This window comes from Marmota marmota, unplaced genomic scaffold (genome assembly GCF_001458135.2).
Source record: "Marmota marmota marmota unplaced genomic scaffold, marMar, whole genome shotgun sequence".
NCBI lineage: Eukaryota > Metazoa > Chordata > Mammalia > Rodentia > Sciuridae > Marmota > Marmota marmota.
Window position 1 is genome coordinate 31,737,780 of NW_025999982.1, and position 25,542 is coordinate 31,763,321.

Sequence of the window (25,542 nt, forward strand, 5' to 3'; positions counted from 1 at the left end):
GAAGTTTAGCCATTGAACTGGATGATCAGCAATTTCTACTCTCACAGAGCAGAAGATCAATTTTATTTTAAACAGTTTATCTCCTGTCTATATGAAAAACTTTTGTTATAAAACTCAGACATAAATTTTAGACCTAGCAAATTAAACTTATGATTACATGATGCCAAAATATATTATTGATTTGGTTTAAGATTTTAGCCACCTAATTGAATAGTTATCCTGACATAATAAAAAAATTGGCTGCATTTTTTTTGTGAATTAAGTACTATATTTACAGTACCCAGCCTGAATTAGATTTAAATATGTACTCAGATGTTTAAATATCAGTGTGTGTATATACATTATTATGTAATGGTAGTATGGTATTATTGACTATGTAAATTCATTGTGAGTAGAGACTGGTTTTATATTTTTTCTCTGTGAATAGCACTGATTCCTTGGCACATAATGAACACTTTTTCAATGATTTCATCTCATTTTTTTTTTCATTTTAGACTACTTTTTGTATGGCAGAGATCTTTGCTCTGCGGCTTTTAAATTATATGTTAATTATTTCCATACATGTCCCCTTTTCTTCTAAAAGTTTAATATTGCTTAATCCCTGAATGGAAAGTGAGGAACTAAAAGATGGGGGAGCAAGGAATGAAAGATGGAGACCAGGCAGAGATACACAGGAGAGTTTATTCATCAGAGCTTACAAATAAAGGCACAACTCTCCAAAGACAGAGAGAGGCAAAACAGGGATTAGAGCTGGGCAGGTACTACTGCAGGCCATTAAGGGTTGGGTTGGTATGAGGGAGTGTTGAGCCTTTCTCAGAAATGCCCTTGGGCAGGAAAGTGAAATTTTTCTTAAAATGGCAGCTGTCACTTAAGGTGGCTGTCCAGATGCTAAGCAAGGACCTTACAATCCCCAAACCTGAATCAAATTTATATTAAAATATAGTAGTAGTAAACTTGTTTAACTATTAGAGTATGCTTTGGATATAAAAGTTTAACAATGTACTTAAATTCAGCCAACTTCCTAATGTCAAATACATAGGAACAGTTGGAGTGTTAGAATAATAGTGATGATAGTTATAATAGCTAACACTAAGAAGTACCCACTATGTACCAGGCAGTATCCTAAGCACTTTACATAAGCAACCACATGGAATCCTCACAGCCACAAAGCCAGGTGGGGAATATCTTTATCCACATTTTACAGAATTTAACAAAGTGGTTCTATTTGTTTTTGTTTTCATTTTTATTTTAATTTTCTGACTATATGATAAGATTCAAATTGATTTGAAAAACTGGATTGGAAAATGTGGTACAAATAACTTATATATTTTTTTTCTTCAGAAAAACAGTGTCCTATTCTGAGGACAGTGGGATATCAGTTCACACAAGACAACAGAAATGAACTTGAAGTTTCAGGTAAGCTTTATAATCTTTGGTAAAGTAGGATTTAGTGTAAAATGATCACCAAAAATGCAGTACATTGTAGGTGTTTTTTAAAAAATATTGCAACTTAAGACTGTAGCATTAACATAAAAATTAAAAGCAGATGGTGCAGAAAAATGCTGAAAGTAGTTTTATGTATCATTTAATTTAAAATCAACAACACTTCATACTGTTGGGGAGAAAAGTTATTTAAAATTATAGGAGTTGTATCCACCATAGAAATTTTTTAAAGAGAAAGGGAAATTTATGGCAAAGAAGACCTTACCACCCAGATAAAATCACCAATAGCATTTTGGCATAACATTCCTACAAATCTTTCTTCTTCTCTTCCTTCCTCCTTCTCTTCCACTCCATCATCTTCTTCTGTCCTTCTCTACTTCCCTCTCATATTCTCTCTTAAACCCACACACACTCACACAAACATATTAATAATACACGTATTATATCTGAATTCCGAGTATTTTCCCACATCAATATGCATTCTCCTAAAGTATTATTTTTAAGAGCTGTTTAGATTGAAAATGAATACTGTATTATTTTTTTGTCTAACTTTTTGTCTACACTTCAGAGATGCTACAATGAGCTACTCTATTTACCTAGGTAATATGTATGTCAGAAGATACTAATATTTTAGTCTTTTGAAATATATTTGTGATCTTTTCTTCAGAAAGAAGGCTACATAGTCTATATACAAAATGAGTTTCATCCTTCTGTACCCTAAAAGGAGGAAAAGATAAAACAAAAGGAATTTTGCTGATCTCAAACATCAGGGTTTCATTTGAAGTAAATCAGCCTATAGATAAAGACAACAAAAAAATCCTTGTTAAGAAAATCAATATTTTTGTGAGTATATTTAAATTTAATAAAACTGCTGGATTAAATAATGTGTCTCATTTTACAGGTTTTGATCTAGGAGAGAGCTTTTCTCTGAGACGTGCATTTTGTGAAGGGGATAAAACCTGTTTCAAATTGGGAAGTGCACTTCTTATTAGAGATACTATGTAAGTAAAATAATAATTTTTATTTGTATTTTAATAATGCTACAAAACTATGTTCTAAAGAAATTTCAAAATAATTTGTTTAAAAAGTGCAAAACCTTTTCAATAGTTTTATCCCCTACTCGAAGGCTGTGCTATTTATGTATTTTTTATTTATGAAATTTTTTGTCATCTGATTTTTGTATTATAGTATATGAAATACCTTTTATATGTACAGAGCCATAATCTTTAGAGGATAGTAATTAAATACATTTTTGAACAAATATTATTTATACTTAAAGTAGGCATAAGTAATATTAGGTTTTAAAATGTGAGTAAACTTTAAAACTCAAGACACAATGTAAATTCAGAGACAGAAAATTGTTATCTATTCAATTTATTTCTACATTTACCATTTGTCACATAAGTTAAAAGAATTTAGCTATTAGGCATTCACTGTAGTACATAGAATACAAAGTAAAATCAACTGTTCTGCAGTTTTATTTTTTATCTTGATATTCTTTTCATTTAAAATGAATTTACTATTTTTCCTTTGTTATTTTGTTTTTTCCTATGGTTACACCTAGAATTTTGTATTTTTATTTTTTTAAAGAGAAGTTACCTTTTAAATAATGGCAATTGGTCAGGAACTGTTCAGGGCAATAATAATTTCAGTATGGTTGGCAATATTTTGAGGATGAGTTCAATATCATTCAGAAAGTTGAGTCACCAGGAAGGCAGGGAACATATATGATCATGATATTTATTCCTTGAGTCAGGCATGAATACCCCTGTGTATGAAAACACTACCATGACAAAAGCATCAAAATTCCACTTGGTTTAACATGCAACATAGGTGGTTTTGTGGGAAAACCTATGAATGCTGCTATTTCCTGATGGGTAGCCTCTACAAAAAATTGTTGATAATCTCAACATACGAATTATCTAAGGGAAATAGCATCAATCATCTCAGATGCTGTGCATAACCTAACTTTCAAACACTTTTTCTTTGAGAAAAGTTTCTTTTAAACCTCCTGTATTGTGTACTTTAGTTAATTTTACTTTAATAACATGGTTCCTTATAAGTAAACTACCCATTAATTGGTAAAACACACGAATGTTAGGGAAGAGAGGGATTTTATATTGGGGATATGGTGGATGCTTCAGCAGATGTAACTGTACAAACAATAATGTCATGTGTTGCGATTTAGGTAGCTTTATAGACAGGAATTGTGGCCAGCACAGCATTTCCATGTTTAGTAGGCATATGGAGTAAAGAAAAGTCAAGATGCACAATATTTCTCATACATATATTTCTTTCTAAACTAGTAGTTGATACCTTTAATGAATTTTGGAAAGGCAGTATATTGTGTTCCAAAAATTAAAATGCAGCTTTTCTTCCTGCTTATTTAAACTCCTGTAATTCTGGTCAGGTGGAAAAAAGATTGGAGTGAAATCTTTTAAAATTCATTGGATTTGAGTGAAAAAAGACTTAGCTAATTTTAAGTAGCTATATTGGAAACCTTGCTGTGACTTTTAGGCAATGCTATTCCCCTGTGAATCCATGAGATTATAAATATTAAGCATGACTTGAAATTTGTTTCCTGGGCTTTGGCTCTAAATCGCTATCCAATCCCTAGGCAATCAATATAAATGAATTCTCTGGCTCTGTGGAGCAGAACCCTGGGACCTTCACTACAGGAAACTGGAGGGTATCTGGTTAAGCTGACTAGTGAGTGTCAAGTAGCTTGGCTCCTATCCATTTACATTTCACTCACTGAGCCAAGTATGCTAGGATGCTTCTCTTGCATGATGCCATTTTGATTTTTCAATGAGACTGGAGTAAAGTTGCAGCTATTTATATATTTGTAAATAAGCTGCTTTGCAGAGTCAGCATGGGAAAAACAGATGCTATTTTATATGGAAAATGGGGATGCTTTCTGGGCCTGAGGTTGCTTTTATTGCTCTGTCATATTCCGGGTGAGATTCACCAGGGAAGAGACATAATAAGCGTGTTGTTCATATACCTGTTAGGCACACTCAATGCCTTGAGCCTGGCTTAATGTGGGATTCCCAAAGGTTTCTTTGGCAGAGGCCCTCCAGATAAACACCATGAAACACTTAGAGGTGGCACAGGCTCAGGCACTTCTAAGGGGCATGATGTGTTTTGCTTTGCTTTAAATTCATGTCTATGTGTTCAGTATTCTGAGAGGCATGATGTGTTTTGCTTTGTTTTAAATTCATGTCTATTTGTTCAATATTTATTGGGGGTAATAAATGGTAAGTCTGGGGAGGCTTTAAAAGAATCTGGGTGGGATGTTACCTAGTTTTCTAGGATTCTCTTTTTAGAGGAAAATTCCGTGGCTTCTTTTATCTACAAGTATCCCTGTTTCTGTAAAAGAAATAATTCATTATTTATATATAGAGTGTTATGTCCCAGAAGATCATTCTTGGATTATTTTCAGTTCTGTTTCGGCAATTATCTGGGTAAATTGGTGAAATTCTAAGAAATGATACAAACACATGCACACCATAGAGAACCTTATATTTTTAGTGAGTTCCTGTCTATCTTTCATTATTTGCTTTATAGAGACATTTAAAATAAAAGGGCTTAGTATTGAATATTTTAGAAGACTTGACACATGTTGAGTTTCTGTGTACTACTGATCCTGAAGGGGTATAGTTTTGATAGACCAATGGAGAAATCAATTTCAAAAATATGAGGAAATGAATTTTCTGATTTATTATTGAGTTCAAGTATGGTAGATAGCCTTAGCCCTCAGGTTTTTGATCGTTTGTGGCTATTTGTAATACTGTGGTGAGAAGGATTCTGAGGCCATTTTAGGTTCAACGAATTAAAGAGCTATGATCCATTAGGGAAAAAAGAAAAGAGAGAAGGGCTCACAGATTCCTTTCATATCTGTAGCATCTGATTTAGGATGATGCCTGTAAGCTGGTGACTTTTGCCACTGAAGCTGTCCTTAAGAATAATGGAAAATGAGGCTATGTATGAAAAAAAACCAACACAGATTAAATGTAATAATAGTTTATGAGTTTGGATAATGTGGCTAGACAGAGTGACATAAATGACAGATATGGTCCCCTTAGGTTTTGTCACAGGTAAACAAATCTCTAGTGACAGTCTTCTTTCGGTGTCTCTCATTAAATTGGTAGTTTATAAAAGCAAGGTATTTAGTTTCATAGATATAGATGGAAAAAAAGAAATAACAGGTGAGAATAGAATGGTGGTTACCAGAGGCTAGGGAGAGGAGGGTAAAGGGAAGGAATGGGGAAAAGTTGATCCATGGATATTAAATTATAGTTAGATAAGAGCAAGATGTTCTGGGGTGCTATTGCACATTGTCATATAAGGGTGACCTTAGACAACAACAATGTACTATACATTTTTAAAATCCAGAAGAAAGGACTTTAAAGTTTTCATTATAAAGGAATGATAAATGTTCGAGGAGATAGGTATGTTTTACCTGATTTAAATACTGCACAATGTATATATTTATCTAAATGTTACATGATTCCCATTAATATGGTTATGATTTAATTATTTATTTATTTAGGTATCAGTGAATGATCCCAGGGGTGCTTAACCACTGAGCCACATCCCCGGCCCTTTTATTTACTTTTTTTAAAAAAATTTTGAGACATGGTCTCACTAAGTTGCTTAGGGCCTTCTTAAATTGCTGAGCCTGGCTTTGAACTTGCAATCCTCCTGCTGTGGCCTCCCATGATGCTGGGATTATAGATGTGCACCACTGTGCCAGCTAAGTTTTATTTTTTAATCTATCAGTTAAAATAAATTTTAAAAGTCTAAATATAGCTGAAAATTCAAATATATATATATTGCCACTCACTTGATAGTAGAGAAGTGTCAATGTTAAGAAAATGATTTCTATACAAATAAAAAATGAACATGTCTCAAAGAAAAAAGATGGTTGATAGAAGCCATTCTAATTTGCATTATATGTTTTTAAAAACATGATTTGGGGGGAATCTTTCAAGTTCTCTGGAATTTAGTAATCCCCTTGAAAATAATCCTAAATATTAGCAAAGCTGTTTTATATATTATGGGGTGATTTTTACCTTGTCTTTGCTACTGTTGAATGATTTATCCCATGGCCATGTTTTTTCTACATGGGCCTTTACTCTACCTCTAGATTTTTATTAGTGTGAACAAGAGCATAACATATAGGAAAGTTGTTTTATATTGCTTAGGATTATTTTCACAAGACTGGTTTTTAGAAATGAAAGTCATTTTACATATATTGATAGATACTACTAAATATGTTCTCTCATGATCTAATCCATTCATTTCACGTAATCTCCCAAATCATCAGTAGCACTAGACATTATGGTTTTAAGTTTTTGTGTTTTGTTTTTAAATTTAAAATTCATGGAATCACAAATAAAAACTTTAGTGTACTGTATAAATTTTAGAGGCTCCCAAAACATTTCTGTTTGGCTTAAAGGTAGATAAGAGTTAGCTTTGGTAAGTCACTAAAATAAATGCAGTAAGGTGGAGAGCTTATCATTTTATTCAGCATTTGTTGACCAGCAGTATGGGCTGCAACTTCCTTTGGTGGAGGAATGAGGGGCTCTCTTGTCTTCCTGGAACCTACTACAGAGACACAGAGTGACAGGGAAAACTACACTTCCCTCTTGCTTTGTTCTGAGAAGAAACTGAGATGTATTACTTTGTCACTTATGCTGCGTTGTGATTCAAAACCCATCCTTTCTCTTGTTAAGGCTAAACTTCCTTAGGCATCATACAGAAGGTCAGTTTTTATCCCTTCCCTCATAAGGGCCAATTTTCTAACCCATGTTCCATTTTTATTGCTCTTTTTTGAGTCCTCTCCAAGTGCTCAAAACCAGTTAAATTCTGAGGCTCAAAACTATGTTCAGAATTCTGATACTGAGGCTTTTAATTGCGGATGTTTCAGGAGGATTACTTTACAATTCCATTAAGCTGTAGAGAATGACTATTTATGCATCCCTTGGGTTTTCACTTGGGCATTCTTTCATTTGTAGATAATAAGTTTCCTATATAAGGGCATGTGATTTAGTTAAAAAGTTGTCCAGCTGTTTTTATGAGATTGACTGACAGTTACACATAATTCTTTATGTCATCACTGTATTTCCTTAATTATAGTTTGGCATACCAAGAATTTGAGGTGAGCTAGTAAGTCATGCATTCCTAAAATGAAAAGAAAAACCTGTTAGGTTCACAATTACTGAATTCTTTAAGTCCACTAACTTAGAAAAATTAAATGTATTAGATGCAACAGAACTTTAATTAAGTTTACAGATTTTTTAATACTGTAAAATTACAAGAACTAATTTTTTCTAGAAAATTCAGGAATATTAATATGTGCCAGTAACAAATTTCTTAGTATAAAGTGACTACTAAAGTGTAAATTAATGTGAAATCTTATTAGTTCAATATTTTGTTTACTAGTTTTGGAAATATTTCATATTATCATTATTAAATTTAAGTAAGTTATGATTTTCCTCTTCCAGATTTCTCATAATTCAATATTATTTTAGGAAAAGTAGAATGTACCAGTAATTAATCATACGTGTAGAGATCCTATAACATTCATGCCACCTTAAGTAAAGATTTTTCTTGTTCTTGAATATTTGTTAGCCTGAGATAAAATTTTTTATATAATATGCAGATACTTTTTTTAAGTTTAATGTCTATTTGTGAGTGCTAAAAGACAAAAGTCTTGTAAGATAAAAATCTTTTTGTTTCACATGAGTTGTAGATGAAGAAACTATAAATGGATTTAATATTAATATTCATTAATTATATTTAATACTTATTTATTATGAAAGTAGGAACAATTGTACCTTCATTATTACTTTCAGAGCATATTTTTAATGATTAAAATTACCAAAAAATAAAAAGGCTCACATGAAATGAGAGTGAGAAGCTGTAATATATTTACAAATAACCACTTTCTAACATTAAATGTATGTAAACTTTTGAAAGAAAAGTGGTTAAGTTATCATTTCTAAAGAAAAAAGGGTCATTTCTTGTTTGTTGAAACACAAGACAGAACATGCAAATAGGGCTGGCACTCACTAGTAATGCAGGCTTTGCCGAGGGAAGTGTAAGATGTGGCTCTAGCCTCTGGAATGTGTGAATATATTCCCTTAGGGGTAAGAAATGTAAAAAAAAAAATACAATTTGAGCATACTTTTGATGCTTTAAACATTCAGAAGATAGAATCACTTGTAAATGGAACAATAAGAAAAAAAAAAAAACTTCAAGGTGATGGGATTTGAACAGGGTTTTGAAGACTGAAGGGAATTTCCACTAAGTCAGAGGTGGATGTGGTAAGAAGAGGGAAAACATCTCAGGTGAGCAAATGCCATTAGTTATATCATGAATCTTTGGAGTTTAAGATATGGAGAAATTTAATAAATATTATATGAGATAACTGCTATACTCAAAAAACATCGACAAGATAACTGCTATACTCAAAAAACATCGACAATTTAATTTGTCCATATCTAAAGTAGAAGACAGTTTGATTTTTTGGGATGTCCCTGGACATTATTTAAACCCCTGGAAAAATTCTAGGGAACTAAACACATGTATTTATTTATTTATTTATTTATTTATTTTAGTTGTAGATGGACAGAATCCCTTTATTTATTTTTATGTGGTGCTGAGGATAGAACCCAGTGCCTCACATGTGCGAGGCTACAACCCTAGCCCTCAAATACAGTTTTTTGTATAACATCTAGATTATTTAAGTTCTTATGAAAATCTATGGTCATTCAAAATTGGTAATAAGCTTCTTAAAAAATGTCATATGACCAGAAATGTATTATTTTTCTTTCAACACCATTATCCCCATCAAAACTCCCATTCTTTGGACAGAGAAGCTAAGTTGTTAAGATGTAAAAGTTTAGCAAATTAGGGATTACATCCATGTGATTTGTGTTTGTATCCAATATGGTGCCTGATACACCATAAGTAGTGCTTACTATATGTGAATTGAATATTCAAACCTTAAGGGTTTTTATCTTGTTGGTAGATTATATAGCTATTTGCATATTTTTGCATCCAAAAATTTATTTTTATTAGCACATCAAAAAACAAAGTACATCACTTCTAACTCCATTACTTGATTTTTTACCACAGAAGACTTCAGGATAACACATATAATTACCCAGTGTCCAACAGTAATATTGATATTATTAGTACCAATTCACATTTGTGAAATATTTTGTGATTTATGATGTGCTTTTGCCTTCTTATATTATTTTGTACTACAATAACCTCTGTGATGCAGCTGTCACATCACCATTTTATAGATGCAAAAACTGAATTTCAATGAAATTAAGTAGTTGACCTGAAATGCAGAAAATAGAACCTTTGGATCTAGAGCTCAGTCTCCCATCCCCATTTCCTATTGTTTTATCGCCAATTATGTGTAAATTATCTTATCTTAAAATGTCTGTATATCATCTACCTTGAGAGTCGTGAAGTACCAGACTGCTTAATGTACTACTTAGCCTTAATAATAATGCAAATGTCATTGTAAAGTAATGAAATTAAACTGTTCCATTTTGGTAATTACCTGTGCTAATTCATTTAAAAGGCATTGATTAATCTACCTGTACTGTTGGAATATGTGTTAGATTTTTTTTCTTTTTTCACTCATCTTTTTATGTAATGACTCATACTTCATAAGGGGCAGCTGAGTGTTGGCCTGGAGAGGGTTATATGAATTTGCTGTGGAGTGTGCACTGCAGGGTTTCAGAGATACAAAAGAAAGCAGGCAGGGGCTGGGGTTGTGGCTCAGTGGTAGAGCACTCATCTAGAACATGCACGGCCCTGGGTTCGATCCTCAGCACCACATAAAAATAAGTAAATAGAATAAGGGTATTGTTCCCAACTACAACCAAAAAATAAATATTAAAAAAAAGAAAACAGGCAATCATGGATTTCATCTTTAATCTTATTTGGCCCTTAAAAATGCTGTGAAGATTTAGTAATTAATATAAGGCATTTGTAAATGAATTCCTTTTATAATGTTTGTAAACCTACAAACAGAGAAGCATGACCTTACATTTATGAATTAGCCTGAGAATTGACTGTAGTAATGCATCATGATGTTTCATTATACCACTGCTAAGGAATAATATAACTCTAGAGACCTCAACTGATAGAACTCTACATTTCATAAAATAGCATTAAATGGTCTGACCTTCACTCTTGGACACAATCAAACTGTAAGATATAATCACAATTTCAATAATAAACTTACAAATTTATGCCAACCAAGGAAGAATAATTGTGCCATATAATGTCATTAATTTATTATCATTTTAATTCTTTCAACTTAGGCAAATCAGAAAATAAACATGCTTTTGTTATTTCATGTGACACAAAAATTAGGTACAACTGGCCCATAATCTCACTTTAAAGAATTTTTTTTAGTTGTAGATGGACACAATATCTTTATTTATTTATTTTTATGTGGTGTTGAGGATTGAACCCAGTGTCTCACACGTGTGAGGCAGGCACTCTACCACTGAGCTTCAGCTCCAGCCCCCACAAATCTCATTTTAGTCAGCCCTTAAGCTTCCTAAAATACATAATTCCAGATTAAGGAAAAAAATTATGATTTTAAACTAAAAGAAGAAAATATCCAAATAATTTACTAGATTGGTTTATTTTACCATGACTAGATCTACATAATTTGGAAGTGATCACAAGTTCAGTGAAAATTTTAATTAATATGGATATGTGTGGTGATGCTGTGCACTATTAACATCTGGTTGGATGAATCTGAGACTGAGTTGTATTTGAACCATCTCAACTTCCTTTCTTGAGCTCAGAATCTCTTTGTCAGCTGCCCTCTCTCGAGGTGACCCTCTTACTTTCAAAGCTTAACCCCTTCACTTGTGTTATTAATCCACTCCTCGCCAGCCTCCTCTCAGACCTTGATCCACCCGTGATCCCCTTGCTCTTGTCTTCAACATGACTCTGCACAGTATCCTGGCTTCTTAGTCTACACATATATACTTAATTCTTAATATATACTTAATCCTTCCCTGTACTAGAAACGTGTTCTCTTGACAGTCCCCTTTACTCACATGCTTCTCAAATAAATAGTTACTGACAACTTCCACTTTCTCATACTTCCCTTAACCCATTCAAAGCTGACTAGGGCTTCTTGAACCTTATGGAAATTGCTCCTTCAAAGTTGCTAGTGAGCTCTGTCTTATTTCCAATGCTGATGCCCTAAACATTGAATTAAGCTCCCATTTCTCTCACTGTGGTACCATTGTCCACCTTTTCTTCCTATTGGAAGACTATGTATTCTAGAAAGCTTAGTATACATCCTACCATTTCAAATGACGCCAAATCAAAACCAGAGCCTCTGTTGTTACAATTATACAATTTTACAGTTACAGAATCTCAGCTCCCTCTTAGAGGTTATATGTTTTTTGTTTTTTTTTCTTGGAGCCCCTCGGATGCTGCCCATGTATTCTTGTTCATGTTAAAAAGCAGGTATATTTCTAATCTTGTTTTCTCATCTCCTTGCCAGTGCGTGTTATCTGCCTTTACTTGGAACCTTCCCATGAAGGTGCTGCTTCTCGAGATCCAGCTAATCTCTGCTCATAGCTATTCATCCTCAGTCCTCAGGTGTCAGAGTTGCCCTGTGACTTTGAGTGAAGTTTGTGTGTGTTTGTGTGTGAGCACGCACATTTTAGAAGATAGTGGCAGGTGTCTAATGACCCTCTCTCTAATTCTCCAGGGCCCTGAGGCAACAGTGACTAGATACAGAGCCTCACAGATTTTGATAAATGTTTCAACTCTTAGCTCTTCTTCCTGTGTGGGGCTCAAAAGCTAGTAGATGTGGACAAGAAATTTTCTTTATTATCCTCTTGTCACCTAGCTCTCCTTTGATTTACTCAAGATAAGAATGTAAAAATCTCTTTGTTTAAGAGAGCTGCCTACAAAAATGTTTTATGATATAGTGTCACTATTATTTTAAGTTCAGCTTTGATGCTAGTGAAAAAAGAAATCTGACAAAGTATTTCATTCACTTCTCAAGTGATAATGAATACTTACTGAGAATTTAAGGATGAATAAAGACACAATCTCAGCCATTGAGTTATTTCTGTCTAGCAAGACAGACAGGCCAACAATTAGCTATTGTGGAATGTAGTGGCAATTTTTAGATTCAAGTATGATAAACTCTGGGAGAACAGATGAAGCCAGAAAAGCTTCATAGAGGAAGTGAAAAGTTGAGGCTTGATGTGTGATTTTGTCAGGTGAGCTGGGGGCCATTGTGAACTGTTGCCATTAGAGGGATTATCATAGTGGTTTTAAAGGTCAAGGCAGTTTGAGGGATACAGAGAAATCCTGTGTGGTTAGGGAACACAGGTGTGAGAGCATCTGGATGCTGAGAAGGCTGAACATGTGGACAATTCTGAAAGGCCATATGTGCTGTCCTGGAGAGTTGGAAATTTAAATGTGAAGGTGTAGGAGCAATAGCAGAATTCTAGAAAAAGCATCTAACTATATGGCATTGAGGAAATTGAATCTTTTAGTTAAGTCTAGAACCTCCCAAATTGATCCTGAAACAGAAACTGAGCCCCCAGATCTCAGAAAGACCTTTCAAAATTCAGAGAGGCCCATGGAGGTTGGACTGAATTAGATCTAGGATATTTTGATCATCAGTGAATGGGAAGACCTGAAAAAATTTTAAAAGCAACCCCATTTCTGAAGTGCAGCCTCTCTAATTCACCCTCAATTTTTGTTATTGAATGGCATCTACTAGGAGGGCTAGTTTTCAGCAAGAAGTCATTTACAGTGCCACAGTGAACTAGGACTCATCAAAACAGGAGAGAGATTATTAGAGCGTCATCCAAGCTTTGTTTTCCCATTAACAACCTATCTGTCTGAATCCCCTCAGCAAACACAAAAAGGCTAAGATTTCAGAGTCTCTGTGGCTATGGAACTCAAGCATCATCACCCAGCTTGGGGAAGGCATTTCAGACAAACCCTCCAGCCCTGCTGGCCAAATTGCTTGTAACGCGACAGGTGATGGTGGATGTCAGCTGGGAAAGAAATGACTTACTATAAACTCCAAGCATCTCTCACTTCACTCTCAGGAAATGTAACTTGTATCATATTCCTCTTCCTGGAAGATATTCAGCAAGTCAGAGGCCCCACTGATACTTGTAAATACGGAAGTTCTTCATAAACCCTGCCTCACGCTTATTCAGAATGGAAGAATTAATTTGGAAGCTATTCTTAATATTTAAAAATAGATCTTTTTCCATTTAGCCATTTCATTTTAAAAACAAAAAAATTAAACAAAGGACAGTCTTGTTAAATATGACCTGGAAAACTTGTTTTAGCTCTTCCAAAATAGCACTTATAAAATAAAAAGGGGGGCGGACTTTACTTTAAGTCTTGTACTGTGAACTGATTAAAGAATTGCTACTGGAAACACTGGAATTGATATTTGAACTTTTTGGACACGTTACTTTCTGAATATGTACTGCACTTAGTTTTTGGAACATCATTTGCAAAGTGAAATTTCTCTAAAATAAGTATGTCCTTTTGCTTTTCAGTTTATGAGTTCTGAAATTGTGAAAGTTTGTTAACCTTTATTTTATATTTTATTCCTTGCCTTACATTTCTTTTTATATAGCTAAGTAAAAGAACAACAATAAAAAGAAACTAAAATCATGTGTTCTTTTTAATCATAGTTGGATTTTATCCTTTTATTTTTTCCATATGTGAGACAAAGAAATAACTTGCCATACTAAAAACTGTGATTATTTTAGAAATATTGAACAAATACATCAAATTGAACTTGCTGTACAATGAAATTACTAATACTTAATATTACTAAGAAGCAAACAAATCTATGAGCTTTACTATGGTCTTTATTTTTCTTGACAACAATCTACCAGAGCCTTATCATGGAGAATAAACCCAATCTATTCCCTAATTACATCTCTCCACAACTATGTCAATAAATATTTGTGTGTACTTAAAAAGAGTGATTTATGTTTTATGTTTTCTGATTTTCCCTGAATTTTTTCATGCTTGCAATGTTCACCATCTGGAAGAGAAGTGAAAATCAGTTTTATTCTCTTACAGCAGATCTTATTGGTTGCTCATTAATTGGACAGCCTGAATGCCCTCCATTTCTGCAGTTGATAACCCTCTGTTCCTGAGAGACCAGACATTTCACCTTTATTAAGTTAACTTTGTGTGTAGCCATGTCAGGCACTGATTTTACAACTCAGCAGATGAGTGGAATGGGGGTTACACTGACCTCTGTGCCAGGAAAGCAATAACATAGGATCTGTGAAGGGTTCTCTATACTGCTCTCGTGGTTTTCACTACTTCCTGAAAATGCACTCCTTTTTAAAGAAATACTTGGCAAATGCTCCTAGCTTTTTAAAGAAATGATCTCTGATGAATAGAGAAAAAATATTCCTGATTGATTTCCACCTTCTTTAGCATGTATATCTTTCCTAAAACTCTAGAGATAGTAATTTTAAGGATATTACTCTGTGTTTTCAGATACTTCCTGATCTGTGCTCAAAATATCATTAAGGGAAGGAACTGTAGTAATCTACCCCTCAGGGATACTGGTGACCTAAGATGTACAAATGTCATAATGAATACTTTCCTTGGAACCCAAAATATGATTTATTATTGTTAATATTACAGTATGATTATAAGCGTTTTAATTATTTATGCATTTCTTGAAGTTAATATTTTATATGTACCCTCCTCAGTACTCAGAAAAATAGAGACTTTTTGCTTGCTCAGAGTTCCAAAAGATTACTTTCAGTCAGGTTGCTAATGATGAAGGGAATTTTATTATTAACTAAGAGGATGCAAGCAACTTGATATACTGGAAAAAACTGACCTTGGAATTAAGAGTCATGAGTTCAAGTCCCATCCTGACCCCAGCCTGGCATGGTGAGGTAGTTATTTAAATTCTGTAGCTATAATTTCTCATTTATAAATTAAGATGGATGATCTAAATTACTGACAAGGTTCCTTTCAGCTTTAGAAGTATGGAACTACAGGAAACAACTAAGGGTGGTTCTTGTGACTGAAATATTTCCAAGGACTAGAAGACTTATGCTGAATGACACCTTTGGTGAAATCCTCATGGAGTAGCTATTATATGTTGCTATAGCCTGTATAAATTTTATATTTCTTTTTGAAAATAAGAAACTGATGTTTTTTCTTGGACTGTTTTTCAAAATCATTGATTGACCTGCTCTAGAATCACACAGGAATTGATTTTTCTTCCTGCTATTTTCCTGCTGACTGGGATGTAGAACAGTCTCATAAGGCCTCAACTTGAAAGAATTATACAAACTAACATAGATTGTATGCTGAAAATGAGTGTTCAATACCTAGTGGGACTAGTTATAGGCATCATCATGGGTTTTCTGTGAATGGAACTAATTTTTATGAATGTTCCCAGCACACCAGGTCATAGTCTAGATGCTTGATTAACACAAACAAGCCTGGCAGGGCCCTTCTTGTCATGGAAATCATTTTCTGGCAGCTGGAAATAGGCAATACATATATAAACTTATTTGAAACCTAGATAGTTACAAGCCAATGAAAAAAATCAGAACAAGGTAATGTGTTAGATAGTGAGTGGGGTGAGGACAGCTATAGACTTTTCAGAGGAAATGACATTTGAGCTGAGAGCTGAACAGGAAGAAGAATCCATGTAAATGAAGACCTCTGGAAAAGACTAACCGAGGAGAGGGAACAGGAAGTACAAAGGCCTAAGGCCTCAATGAGCCTGGTGTGTTCAAGGGACAATGACAGGTCATTGGGACTAGAGCCTGGGTGCCTCACAGATACCAGAATAGATGATGTGTCAGAGACAGGATCACATTAGGCCCACAAGGATGGTCAGGGGTGGGTATTTTGTTTTAGGAACCTTGAGACATATGTAAAAGTTTACAAGTAAGGGAGACATTTGGTCTAATTTTAAAAGCTTATTCTGGACTGCAAGGCAGAGGAAGGAGGGAGGACAAAAGGACACTACAACAGGAGCCATGGGGAGAGATGGAGGAATCTTTGACTAGGGTGGCGACTGTGAGATGCAGAGAAGTAGACAGAATGGGTACCTATTTTGGTGATGAAGTAAGACATGCCAGTGGATAAGGTGGGGGATAATAAAGGAAAGTGAAGAATTAAGAATGATTTCTAGGGATTTTGCTGGGGACCTGGTTCAATGACTATGAAAAGATACGGAATACTTATAGAGGGATGTATTTGGGCAGAAAAATATGTTCAATTTCAATTATTTAAATAGAGATGCTTTCAACCTAGTAAGGACTTGGGTATGTGAGTCCAGAGTACTAGAGAAGGAAATAGACAATACTTACTTATCTTGGTTGCATCTCCCCTCAGGCCTTTCTTCCTGTTGTGAACTCTGCTCTCAAACTCCCAGTACATTAAAGAAACAGTGCCCAGGTCTCACATCAGTGGCATCTCATCTTGATTTGGCTAACTCAGATGTGTTTCCTGCTCTGTATTTATTTTTCTCTCTATTTTCCTCATTAAAACTTCCTTCTTTTATAATAATCCCTGCAGGTCTCTGCTCTGTGCTTTCCAAGGTGAGAACTAATTATTAGACAATTTGTTAGTAACATGTGACTGGTGTTCTGGGGCTAGTTTTAATCTTAACAGAGCATGTGTTTTATAAACACAAGCATTTTTCAGAAAGGTAGAAAGCTCTAGCAGTAGACTATTAACTGTTTTGGCTTTTAGTGAAAATGCTTCACAAGTAGGGAGAAATGTTGGCATCTTCTAATACATTCTGAGTTCATAGTACATATCCAAAAGACAAAGACAATCCTATTTAAGAGTGATTTAACATACATGGAGTGATTAACCGCTTCCTCCATCATATGCCAGGATCTTTCCAGAAAATCTTTTTAGAAACTTTTTAGACTTCATCATTTTGTTTGTATTTATTAATTATTTTGAATAAATTTCAACTAGAAAAAAGATTTTAATTGGGTAGGAAAGAAAACCTAGAGAATACAGTTAATAAGAAATTTGGACAAATATTGTCTATTATTAAAATCCTATACAATGTATTTCTTCATGGGTAATAAAATGTTAATTGTTATACGTTTCCACATACAATAGATACTAGCATAGTTAGTATAGTTAGTGAGTTTATAGTTAGTGAGTCCATTTTAAATATATGGAGAAAAATATTAACACAAGTGCATTTTCACTTGAAGTTTTTTCCATCTCTTCTTAATATGTCAGTGCCTTCCTTAATGTAAAGTAAGAGTTACAGATTTTTGTGACTAATATTTTACCTCTCAGAATAAAATAGAATGTTAGTCTCCTTATTCATTTTAAAAGAACTTGCCTCTTGCTTAGCATCTGTGAAGCCCCAAATTCAATCCCCAGTACTGCCTCCTGCCCTGCCCCAGAAAAAATACAACTTGCCTCATCACTAACATATTGAGGCAGGAGGTCTTTGGGGAGGTTTAGGCAGGTCTGTGTTAATTCTCTTTCATCTCTACCTTAATAAATACATAATTATCTTTTTTTTTTTCAGTTTGACCCTCTCTTTATTTTGGAATGATTTTTTAAAATTTGTTTTTTAATTAGTTATACATGACAGTAGAATGCATTTATGCATTTTGATATATCATACATAGATGGGATATAATTTCTCATTTTTCAGAGTGTACATGTTGCAGATCATATTGGTTATGCAGTCACATATATACATTCAGTAATAATGTCTGTTTCATTCTACTATCTTTTCTATCCCCACATCCTCTCCTCACCCCTCCCATCACTTCCCTCTACCGATTATTTTTTTCAAGAAATGGAAATAGTTATGAGTGTTTTTTTCATGATAATTCACATAATCCATGCTACTCATAAAAAAATAAGAAAGCATAGAAAATATAAAGAAGGAAATTAAAATCTCTTGATTTTAACACCAAGAAGAAAGTATTGTAATGTTGACTTTTATGGAATTTTTAAAAATTTTGATTAAAGCCTCACTGAACTAGTTCTTAGATCTGGACACGACCTTCTGCTATAACTGGTCACTTTATGGAGGCCCATTTTTTAATTGTCTACCATTTCTCCTGAAGTTTGATAGCATTTTGTTTCACATTATGATTGAATAGATGGCTGCTGGACATAGAGTACATCAGAGAGCAAATGGAAACTACACTTTAGGTTTTTTGCAGTATTAAAGTAAGTAATAAGCTTAAAGAGGTTGAAGATATGTGAATTATACGGATTCAGAGACACTCCAGACAGGTTTTACTGGGCACCTTTGAACAATTTGGAACAAATTTAGTTAGGTTCTCTATGACTTTTACTTATTAAAATCCTATACAATGTATTTCTTCATGGGTAATAAAATGTCAATTGTTATTACAAGGATTTAGAGACACTCCAGGCAGGTTTTTTAAATATTGATTTTATATTGAACATTGTTAATTTGGTATACTTGTGAAGTCATCTGCCCATGAATATTTTGTGACTTTCATTATTATGTAAAACATAGACAATGGAAAATAAATGGTTAATTACATTTAAATTTCATTGAGCCTGGACTCTTCAAATGTAGGTTAATATTAATATATGTAGGATTTTTTTCCATTTATGATATGGAACTATATATGATATATATAAAATGAAGGAAAGGCAGAAAATATCCCATTGAGAACTTCTAGCCTGTGTGTGTGTGTGTGTGTGTGTGTGTGTGTGTGTGTTATAGGCATGGATTTGGTGAGTAAGGCTCAACAATATTTTTCTTAATGGCAGTATCACTGAATGAGCAATAGATAGGATAGGATTTCTTATAGGAAATTGCACTCCATTTGAAAACATTCAAGCATGGATATCTTGGACATGCAAGCTGTCATTATATCTCTCTGGTAACAGACCAGTAATGCAATATGGCCTCTTTTATAATAGAAACTTTGGCAAGACCCAGAGAAATTATTCTGTGCCACATTAACTATTCTTGTGAGGTATAAACAAGAATCATCATTGGTAAGAGTAGATATATTTTTAAACATTTTATTTTTAAAACATGGAAGTTCTCCTTCAAAAATTACAATGTTGGCAAGCAAAATCATGTTTGGCTTGGAAAAAAAGAATATAAATTTCTGAAAGGAAAATATCATGATTATAAAGATTTTCATTCATTATGAACTTAGACCAAGAAAAAATTCATCTTTAAAGATAATTAAATTCACTAAATTCACAATATATTTTTAAGAATGTAATTATTGTGTATCAATTCTGTTCTCTTGTTATTTTTGTCACAGAAGAAACTATTCATGAGATGCAAAATATTTTGAATTTTTAGACTAGATTATAAATTATTGAAAATAAATATATTTAATTTTTATTCATGAAGTGTTAAAGTATCATCTAAAAATTAAATTTGTTTGTCTATTTCATTTTCTGAATCACTCATTTATTCAACAAATATAGAATTCCCTGGTACCACTGTACTGAGTTGTTGTAGGTGAGCAAAGATATAATAAACACTATTGTTTCACTCAAATATCTTGAATTGGGAATAAGAGTTGTAACAGGTGCCTGTATGACTATAAATCTAAGTTAAAAAAAAAAGAGGAGAAAGTAGTTTTCATTATTTTTGGCTTTGTTATAAACCACTATAAAATTTAGTGACCTAAAATGACAGCTTATTTTTTTCTGAAGGATTTTAGAAAGTCTACTTTTCTATGAAAGCAATATGAACACAGGCAAAAATTGTCAAAAATCAATATTTTCAGAAATCTGTAAATGCATCAAGGGCTTATCACAATCTAATGACCATTTATTTGAGAAAACATTGAACCTCAATAAGACTAGCAGGCTTTGTGACATTCTAACTTGTCCTATTCAGATTGCTCTCCCTGATGCTATGTTAGATTTGAAAATCAGCAGCTCCAAAATCAGTAAAAATGTAGCCACGCATCATCAGAGGGGAGAGCAGTATGGAGTTTATTGTAGGCCCCGTTCTGAGAGGACTGCATTACTTTACCTGACTGTTAGCTCCCTGAAAACCCAGGTTTACAGTTTTTCTTTATTTTACCTGATCAGAGCTTGCCCAATGAGAACAGCCTTTTCCAATGGACATTACATGAAATTAAAATTAAAATGTGTTCTTGAGAAGCTCAAAAACACATTTCAGGTGGGAGAAGGAAGAATCAGAGAACTTGAAGATAGGTCAGTTGAAATGATTCATTTTGGGGATGACAGAAAGAGAACGAAAGAAAGAAAATGAATCTTCATTTTATTATTGTTCTGTATGGCACTATCGGGAATGCCAACATATGAATAATAGAAATTCCAGAGGAGAAGGACAGGGTGCCAAAATCATATTATGGGGAAAGAATAGTCTCTTGAATAAAAGATACTGGGAAAACTGGATATGCATATGCAAAAGAACTGAGTGGAACCCATACTTCATACTATATTCAAAAATTAATTCAGAATAGATTAAAAAAACCCCTAGATTTAAGAGCTAGGATAACAAACTCTTAGAGGAAAACATAGGGATAGATCTTTGCAGCCTTGATTTGGCAATGGAGTCTTATACAGCACAACAAAAGCAAGCAAAAAAAGGACAAATTTTTTTTGTACATCAGAGTACATCATCAAGAAGGTGGAAAAATCTGGAATGGAAGAACATTTTGCAAATATTATATATGAAAAGGGTCTAGTATACTCAATATATGAATATTACAAAAAAACTTAGAACTCAACAACAAAAAGACAAATAATTACATGAATATGTTCAATATCATTAGTCATTAGGAAAATGCAAATCAAAACCAAAATGAGTTACCACTTTACACCCAATAGGATAGTTACACTGAAAAAAACACAGAAAACAATTTTTAGTGAGGATGTAAAAAAATTGGAACCCTCAAATCTTGCTGGTGGGAATATAAGGTGATGATTCAGCTGCTGTGCCCTTTCTCAAAAAGTTACAGGGAGAATTACATATGACCTTGCATTTCCACTCATGAGTGTGTACCTAAAAGAACTGCAGAGAGATACTCAAACACAGATTTGTTCATACTCTCACTTTTCAAATAGCTCAAAAGTGGAAACAGTCCAAATTTTCATCAATGGATAAGTGTAAGAGCAACTGTGGCATATATATGTGATGAACTGTCTAGCCATTAAAAGGAATATAGAACCAATACATGCAACCACTGAGATGAACTTCCAAAGCATGAGATGTAAAAAGAGACAAACAGAAAGTCACATAGCTTTCACTATGCCATCTATGTGAAAAAATATATGAAAGATGTATCTGTTTTAAAAAAGTTCTTGTTGCTAAGAACTGGGGGAATACGGACAGGCTATGGAACATGTATGGAGTTTTACTCTAGAGTGATGGAAATGTTTTGGAATTAGATAAAAGATAGTGATAGTAAAACAGTCAATGTAATTGATTACAATGAAAGATTTACATAAAATGGCTGATTTTATGTTACATGGATTTCTATCTCAATAGGTTTATTTTTGTAAAAAGAATGATCTCAAATAATTAATGTCCTGTTTTTAAAAATTGAGTACAAAGAATGGACTAAATCTAAAGCAAGAAGAAGGATGAAATGAAAAAGAGAGAGATTAGAGGAGGGGAAATGAAGAATGACTGATTATGGGTAGGAGTTTCTACTGTAGGTGATAAAAGTGTTCTAGAATTAGATAATGTTAATACTCTCCCAATTTTGTGAATATACTAAAACCACTGGCTATAACTATTTTAAAATCTGAATTTAATGATATGGGAATTGTATGCGTGTGTGTGTGTTTTTTAAAGAAGGTGTTACTCCCATGATTGGTGCCCCAGGGCTTTCTCAATGTGACTAAGACTCCCCTATGCCGTGGTAGCCTCACTTTTCTTATGCAGCGGCTGGCTTCCAAATGGAAGAAAGCAGAAGCCAGCACACTTATCTTTATTTTTTTAAAAATATTCATTTGTTCTTTTTAATTATACATGACAGTAGAATGTATTTTGACATATTATACATACATGAAGTATAACTTCCCATTCTTGTTTGTACATGACATGGTGCTACACTGGTAATGCATTCATATATGACCATAGGAAAGTAATGTCCAATTCATTCTACTGTCTTTACTATTCCCATTCCCCCTCCCTTCCCTTCATTCCCCTTTGTCTAATCCAAAGTATTTCTATTCCCCCACTGCCCATCACTTATCATGTGTTAACATCCGCCTATCAGAGAGAATATTTGGCCTTTGGGTTTTTGGGATTGGATTATTTCACTTAGCATGATAGTCTCTAGTTCCAGCCATTTACTACAAAATGCCATAATTTTATTCTTCTTTATGGCTGAGTAAATATATATATATATATATATATATATATATATAGAGAGAGAGAGAGAGAGAGAGAGAGAGAGAGAGAGAGAGATTATATATATAATCTCACATTTTATTTATCCATTCATCTGTTGTAGAGTACCTAGGTTGTTGTTTCCATAGCTTAGCTATTGTGAATTGAGTGGCTACAAACATTGATGTGGTCATGTCATTATAGTATGCTGATTTTAAGTCCTTTGGGTATATGCCAGGGAGTGGGATAATTGGGTCAAATGGTGGTTCCATTCCAAGTTTTCTGAGTAATCTCCATACTATTTTCCAGAGTGGTTGTACCAATTTGCTGTCCCACCAGCAATGTATGAGTGTAAGTTTTTCCCCACATCCTTGCCAATTTATTGTTACTTATATTTTTGATAATTGCCACTGGAGTAAGATGAAATCTCAGTGTACTTTTAATTGCCAGCAGCATTATTAATTTCTGGTCTTGGAAGCTCTGCACCACCATCTTGATAAACTCCATTGGTCAAAGCAAGTTTTGGTGCTATCAGTAGAGCTAAGGTAGAGGGCAAAATGGATCTGTCTCTTGATAAAAGAAGTACCAAAGAGCTCAGTGATAGAGCGCTAGCCTAGCATGTGCGAGGCCCTGGGTTCAATCCTCAGCACCACATAAAAAAATAAATAAAGATATTATGTCCAACTACAACTAAAAAATAATTAAAAAAAAAAAAATAAGTACCAAAATCTCTATGAAAAAATCATATGGGATACATGCAGTTGTGGTTATTTTTGGAAACAGTCTTTCAAGAGGGGCAGCATCATGTTGTGTCCTTTAGATCAGTCTTAGCATGTACATACTACTGCCACTCTCCTGTAGCCTTAGCTCACTTAAATGAAAAAGATGAATCAGCAGATAATCTCTGTTGGGAGTATTGGGATAGACTTAATAGAGCATATTGCCTTAGGTTGAGATCTTGAAACTCATGGATGGAGTGAGATGGGATTGAAGAGTAGCCTAGAGCAGAAAATAGTGTAAGCAAGGAAAAAGAGTAAAGAAATACACAGAACATGGAAAAAAATAAAACTTAAAAGTGTTTTTACCATACTCTTAATATTTGTTAGAAAGAGATGGAAATAAATGGTTAGGGAGTCTAAAGTTTGAACTACAAGTAACAGGTCAAGGTCAAGTGGTCGGGCATTAGGAGGACTCCGAAGCAAAAAGGAGGTGTCATCAGTAGTCGGCAGATGAAAAATTCCTTTGGCAGTAGATTAAAAAACATAGAAGAAAGTAGAAGTAAGGGAATCAGAGGGAATGTGAATGTGGCCATTCAGGTGAGGGTTGAAGGTAGCCAGAATTAAGGTGGCCGCCATGAGAGGACAAAGCGGCACATAATATGGAACAAGACCATAAAAGTAAAATTTATGAAACTTGATAACCAAGTGTGGTACCCAGAGTGAATGAAATCATCAATAATGACTTTATTACTTCCAGTCAGAGTGGAGAAAAAGGTGCTACTAACAGATATTGGGAACAGGGTAAAGGAACAAACTTAGAAAGGAAAGTAGCAAGAGTTCTCTTTGAGCTTATATATTAGAGGTTCGTATAGCACATCCTGCAAGAGATGTGCTCTTGTACCATGACTCTCATTTTAGACCATGAATGCTTCTGGGAGACACTTTCCAGTTCATAGAACTCACAATGTATTGAAATAATGTTGGTTTGGTGCATGTACTAGGAATGGAAATAGAGACTTTAGTATCATCCCTGAAAAGGCAACAGCAGTGAAGCAAGAAGTCTTGTGGACAGAAGTGGTTGAAGAAATAAATAACTTTTGTAAACACTTGTACTTTGGTTAAAATAGTAAATAGCAGTGGCTGTAGGAGACCCTGGGTGACTAGCAAAGAGTTATAGAAGCCTAGGTGTGGGAAGTATGCATTCATCTGGGAACCATGACTTTGAGGTAAGCATTTTTAAGCATCTCTATTCCACACCCCTTTAAGTGGCTGCTGTCTTTCACTCAGATCCATGCAGGTTACTCTAGCAGCTACCGTCCTGCTTTATTGTTAAGAAGATTTTTTTTTTAAAAAAATCTCATTCCTAACATTAGGCTTCCCGTTCACAATTGGAGTTCTGATTTTAGTCATCTTCAGTATTTCCCTGCTCTTTTCTACTTTATATAGTTTCTTTATATTACCTGCGAATATTTTGCTACTCTCAACTAATTTTAAACAGCAATTAGGGAAGGGCAGGGAACATCCTTTTCCCATCTTTGTAAGTTTCACAGTGCTCTATCTACAATGGGTATTCAGCAAGTGCTTATATAAATCCAAGGGAAAAAAAAAATGGGAAGATGGCGGCGAAGGGAGTGCATTACCCCCGTGTACCGCGTCACTGTGCGGGAGAATGACGAGTTAGAAAGGCTAAAAGCTATCTTGTTAGGAATTTCCAGCAAAATTGGGGTGCTCCAAAACCTAGAGGAAGGATTTCCATCACACGAGGATCAGCTACGGGGGCTCAAACGCGAGAGATTTGTCTGAACGGAGGGTCACGCTGCTTATTCAGCAAATCGCCCCGCGGCTAGAGTCTGCGGCGCGCGCTGGGAAACGAGGAGATAGCAACGCAAAGATACAGCGCTGCAGTTTCCGCAGGCTTCTGCCAGCTGTGCAATCACCGTACTCAGTGCTGAATTCTGGGTTTGAGACGGGGGAAGGAAG

The 25,542-nt window shown here is 34.3% G+C and overlaps 1 protein-coding gene across 6 annotated transcripts in view; it reads left to right on the forward strand.

Annotated features, from left to right (window-relative positions):
- The window catches only part of Col19a1 (collagen type XIX alpha 1 chain), a 319,421-nt gene that overhangs the window by 20,843 nt on the left and 273,036 nt on the right, over nt 1–25,542 (forward strand). For all 6 annotated transcript variants that reach the window (XM_048805612.1, XM_048805613.1, XM_048805614.1 and 3 more), the window contains exons 3-4: nt 1,342–1,416; nt 2,345–2,444. In XM_048805612.1, coding sequence (XP_048661569.1) covers nt 1,342–1,416; nt 2,345–2,444 — 175 coding nt within the window. The remainder of the gene's footprint in view (nt 1–1,341; nt 1,417–2,344; nt 2,445–25,542) is intronic.